This window comes from Myiozetetes cayanensis, unplaced genomic scaffold (genome assembly GCF_022539395.1).
Source record: "Myiozetetes cayanensis isolate MyiCay16 unplaced genomic scaffold, myiCay2020 scf191, whole genome shotgun sequence".
NCBI classification, from domain to species: Eukaryota; Metazoa; Chordata; class Aves; order Passeriformes; family Tyrannidae; genus Myiozetetes; species Myiozetetes cayanensis.
In genome coordinates, this window is record NW_026087402.1 from 13075 (window position 1) to 17971 (window position 4897).

The 4897-nt window shown below is 42.9% G+C and overlaps 1 protein-coding gene across 1 annotated transcript; it reads left to right on the forward strand.

The window, feature by feature from the left end:
• The first annotated feature begins 275 nt into the window (after positions 1-275).
• Positions 276-3701, forward strand: LOC126639415 (uncharacterized). Its single transcript, XM_050314174.1, has 2 exons — positions 276-2709; positions 3505-3701. The coding sequence occupies exons 1-2, from the start codon at positions 276-278 to the stop codon at positions 3699-3701; spliced, it is 2631 nt and encodes an 876-aa protein (XP_050170131.1).
• The last annotated feature ends 1196 nt before the right edge of the window (positions 3702-4897 follow it).

The following is a 4897-nucleotide window of genomic DNA, read 5'->3' on the forward strand; positions in this document are numbered from 1 at the left end:
GTGGACGCGGAAAGTTAGGATTGAATCAGTGTGCATTGTGCAAGAATCCAGGACACTGGAAAAATGAATGTCCTATGAATACAAGAATAGGAATGAATCCGTTTGTCGGGAATATGCAGGGTGCGAATACTGGGACGCCACAAGGTGTCGCTCAAGCATTTATGTTACAGAATTACCAAAATCAAAGCTGACTAGATCAGGATTTAAAGGTTGTCCTGGAAATAGAAGGAGAACCTATGGAATTCCGTGTAGATACAGGAGCCAGTTTTTCGGCAATGAATAGATTAATGGGTCCTCTAAGTAATTCAACTATTCGTGTTGTGGGTGTCTCGGGTCAAACAGAGGAAAGGGCATTCTTGAGGCCACTGGATATTAAATTTAGAGGAAAGCAATTGGATCATCAATTTCTTTACATGCCTAATAGTCCAGAATGTTTACTGGGGAGAGATTTGTTGTCCTCCTTACAAGCCACAATTGTGTTTGAAAAGGGTAGAGTCAAATTAGAAATCCCGGAAGAAAATGTAGCACAGATATTCGCTGTAAATGAAATAGAAACAGAAGCAATTCCTCAAGAAATAGAGTATGCAGTCGTCCCTTGGGTATGGGAGGCTGGGATCCCAGGTTTATCTAAAGCAGCAACCCCAGTAGTAATAGAACTCAAGGAGGGAGCACAGCCAGTACGAGTAAGGCAGTACCCGATTAGTTTAGAAGCAAGAAAAGGGGTAGCGCCTCTAATCAAACAGTTTGTGACTCTTGGAATATTAGAAGAGTGTGAATCAGAATTTAATACACCAATTTTTCCAGTCAAGAAACCAAATGGAAAATATAGGTTGGTGCAGGACTTAAGGGCAGTCAATCTTTTAACCAAAGACATTCACCCAGTGGTAGCAAATCCATATACCTTGTTAACATCTGTTTCTGAGAAATTCCAGTGGTTTTCAGTAATAGATCTGAAAGATGCATTCTTCTGCATTCGACTGGCACCGGAAAGTTGGCACCTCTTTGCTTTTGAATGGGAAGACCCCGACACTGGAAGAAAAAGGCAACTCACTTGGACACGGCTGCCACAAGGATTCAAATCCTCGCCTACAATATTTGGTAATCAACTAGCGAAAGAACTCGAGCAGTGGAAGACAACTCAGGTAAAAGACTCTCCTTTCTCTTACATAGTTCTGCAGTATGTAGATGACATTCTTCTGGGCACTGAAGAACAACAGATGTGTTGTAAGCTGACCATTGAACTGTTAAACATGTTAGGTCAAGCAGGCTATCGGGTCTCGAAGGAAAAGGCCCAACTAGTTAAACAGAAAGTTATCTACTTAGGTTGTGAGATTTCTCAAGGCGTCCGGCGGCTAGGAGCAAACAGAGTACAAGCTATCTGTGCTATTCCAGTTCCACGGAATAATCAGGAGTTAAGGTCTTTTCTAGGAATGATCGGCTGGTGTCGACTATGGATTCCTGACTTCGGACTCCTTGCTAGACCACTGTACGAAGCAGTAAAGGAGCCGCAGTTAACCTGGAAACCAGCACAGGAAAAGGCATTCCACCAACTGAAGAAAGCCTTACGGGAAGCACCTGCCCTGGGACTGCCCGACTTAACTAAAGATTTCCAACTATATGTCTGTGAAAGACAACGGTTGGCTTTGGGAGTACTCACTCAACGACTGGGATCTTGGAAGAGGCCTGTCGGGTACTTCTCAAAACAATTGGACACTGTAAGTGGGGGATGGCCTGGGTGCCTTAGGGCGGTGGCTGCAACAGTAATACTAATTCAGGAAGCACGTAAACTGACACTGGGAAGGCATATCACAGTTTACGTACCACATATGGTTATTGCAGTCCTGGAACAGAAAGGGGGGCATTGGCTCTCCTCTAGCAGAATGCTGCAATATCAGGCCTTACTCAGAGAACAAGATGACATTGAATTAAAAGTCACTAACCATCTCAATCCAGCTGAGTTTCTCAGGTCCACACGGGAAGAGGGAATCCTGGAACATGACTGCATGGAGACTATTGAGCATGTCTATGCAAGTCGGAAGGATCTGAAGGACGAACCGCTGGAGAACCCAGATTGGGAATTGTTCACAGATGGATCAAGCTTTGTGGAGAACGGAACCAGGTATGCGGGGTATGCAGTGGTTACCTTACAGGAAATCATAGAAGCAAAAGCACTACCCCCAGGAACATCTGCACAAAAGGCTGAAATCTGGGCCCTGGTAAGAGCCCTGATTCTGAGTCAAGGAAGAAGGGTGAACATATGGACTGACTCTAAATATGCCTTTGGAGTAGTCCATGTACACGGAGCATTGTGGAAGGAGAGAGGATTACTTACTTCCCAAGGCTCAGCCATAAAGCACCGAGAAGAAGTACTGCAGCTCCTGGAGGCCATACATCGACCATCAGCCGTGGCAATAATGCATGTAAAAGGACATCAGACCAATTCGGAACCCGAGTCTCAAGGAAATAGACTGGCAGATCAAGCAGCACGACGAGCAGCCACAGAGACATGGACTCAAATGGCTTTGCTGCCAACTCGTGATAACCCAGCAGCAGCGCACATGGAAGAGAAACCCCATTATGCACCAGAGGATGAAAAATTAGCCCAAATGATGGAAGCAAAGAAAAATGTAAAAGGGTGGTATATTACCCCTACTGGACAGGTAATACTGCCAATCAGAATAATGAAAACAGTACTTGAAATCGAACATGGTAAGTGCCACTGGGGTGCAGAAGCAATGGTGAAATTTCTAAAAAATAAAATTTTCTCAAATCAGATGTTGACACTAGCAAAAAGGGTGAATGCCACATGTCCATCATGCATTAAAAACAACCCGATAGTTAGAAAGCAAGTACAAATGGGAAAACTTCAAATTGGACAACTTCCAGGAGATTATTGGCAGGTAGATTTTTCAGAATTGCCAAAAGCTCAGACATACAAATACTTACTGGTGTATGTGTGTACTTTCTCAGGATGGCCAGAAGCTTTCCCATGTAGAACTAATCAGGCAAAAGAAGTAGTGAAAACCCTGCTGAAAGAAATCATTCCGAGGTTTGGAGTACCATTAGGGTTGTCCTCAGATAGAGGGCCACATTTTATTGCAGGGGTTGTACAGGATTTAGCTACAGTGTTGGGGATAACGTGGAATCTCCACACTCCATGGCGACCACAATCTAGTGGGCAGGTAGAAAGAATGAATCAGACTCTGAAAAATCAATTAAAGAAAATTTGTCAAGAAGCAAAAATTCAGTGGCCCCAAGCTTTGCCGCTTGCTCTGTTGAGGATTAGAATTAAACCCAGAGAAAGGATTGGAGTAAGCCCATATGAGATTCTATATGGGAAACCATATCATGCAACAACATATCAAGGTGATCCCCCTGTAGTGGGGGACCAAGCTGTGTTTAACTATATTTTGTCTCTAAATAAGACCCTTGCAGCACTCCGAGGAGCCCTACAGTGGAATCGACCCCTACCTCTGGAGAATCCAGTGCATGACATTTCTCCAGGTGATCACGTCTACATAAAGAATTGGTCAGTGGAACCACTGAAAGAAACATGGGACGGCCCCCGCCAGGTGTTGATGACAACTTATACAGCAGTCAAGGTCGAAGGCATCGACAACTGGATTCACTACACGAGGGTCAAGAAGGTCCCCGCGCAGTGGTCTGCAGAATCCATCACGCCGACCAAAATGGTGTTCTGATTCGTCAAATAAGATTTGTAATAAGAGTGATAATATTTCTGTTATTAATAAGTACCGGTGATGCATTTGTTAAAGTTAATGTTTCTGAGTCCTTTTTCCTAGTACCCGAAGGAACGAATGTCAATCTGACTTGTTCTTTTTCTGATGACCAGGGAGCTGGATTAGAGGACGTGTATGCTGGGTGGCGATGGATAGATCAGGACCAGGACCAAGTTATGACAGATGGTGTGACTACGGTATGGAATGTAACACAGCAAAAAGGCTATACCGTCTTGCAGGTACCCAATGTAACTTCTGACGCTAATGGTATATATTTCTGCATAGTATGGATACGAATGAGTTTTGATTATGGACATGCCGAAATACATACACTCAATTTCACACATAATACGAACACTAAAGTACAAATAATACCCCCTCACACACAGTCTGACATGTGGAATGGTCCTCCCTTACGAATTAACTGTACTTTTGTTTTAGATGCTCCATGCCCTGAACCAATTGTACTGAACTGGTGGAAATTAAATGTGACAACTAAAATATGGGAAAAACAAAGCAAAGGAGTTAGCTGGTGGTCTAATGAAAGAGAAGGGAAAGGTTGGCTAAACATTTCAGATCCACAAATTGGAGAAACAGAAGGCACCTTTTTATGTATAGTTTCTTGTGCAAAGGAAGGAAACTATGGTATAAGAACAGTAAAAGCTGTGCCATCTCAAGGACAAGGAATTAGACCCATATATGAAGTTTATTCCATACTGGAAGGACAAAATATAACATTAGTCTGTGAAATTCTAGAACAGCATTATATGGATTATGGGTGGTGGTTTAAAGGACACAATTTACAGGGTGGCACTAAATATATTATTGGACAAAGGCCAAATGCAATTATTCTAACAGTTAAACAAGTACAAAGAGGACAGGATGAAGGACAATACATTTGTTGGATTAGTAGGGATGATTGGTGGGAGACAGGGATAACTTCTGTTTATGTGAAAATTGAGCGAATAACTCGACAAATTCACACATCACAAATTCCGCAGATCCCACAAATTCCTCACAAAGAATCTAAACAAGAAAATTTGGTGGTTGGTTTAATTAGGGATTTTGGGATAGTCCAAAATGTATCCACAATTACTGCATGCCTCCCGATGCCTCATGCAGCTGGAGATCCAATTCCATGGGGAGTAATACCAGTA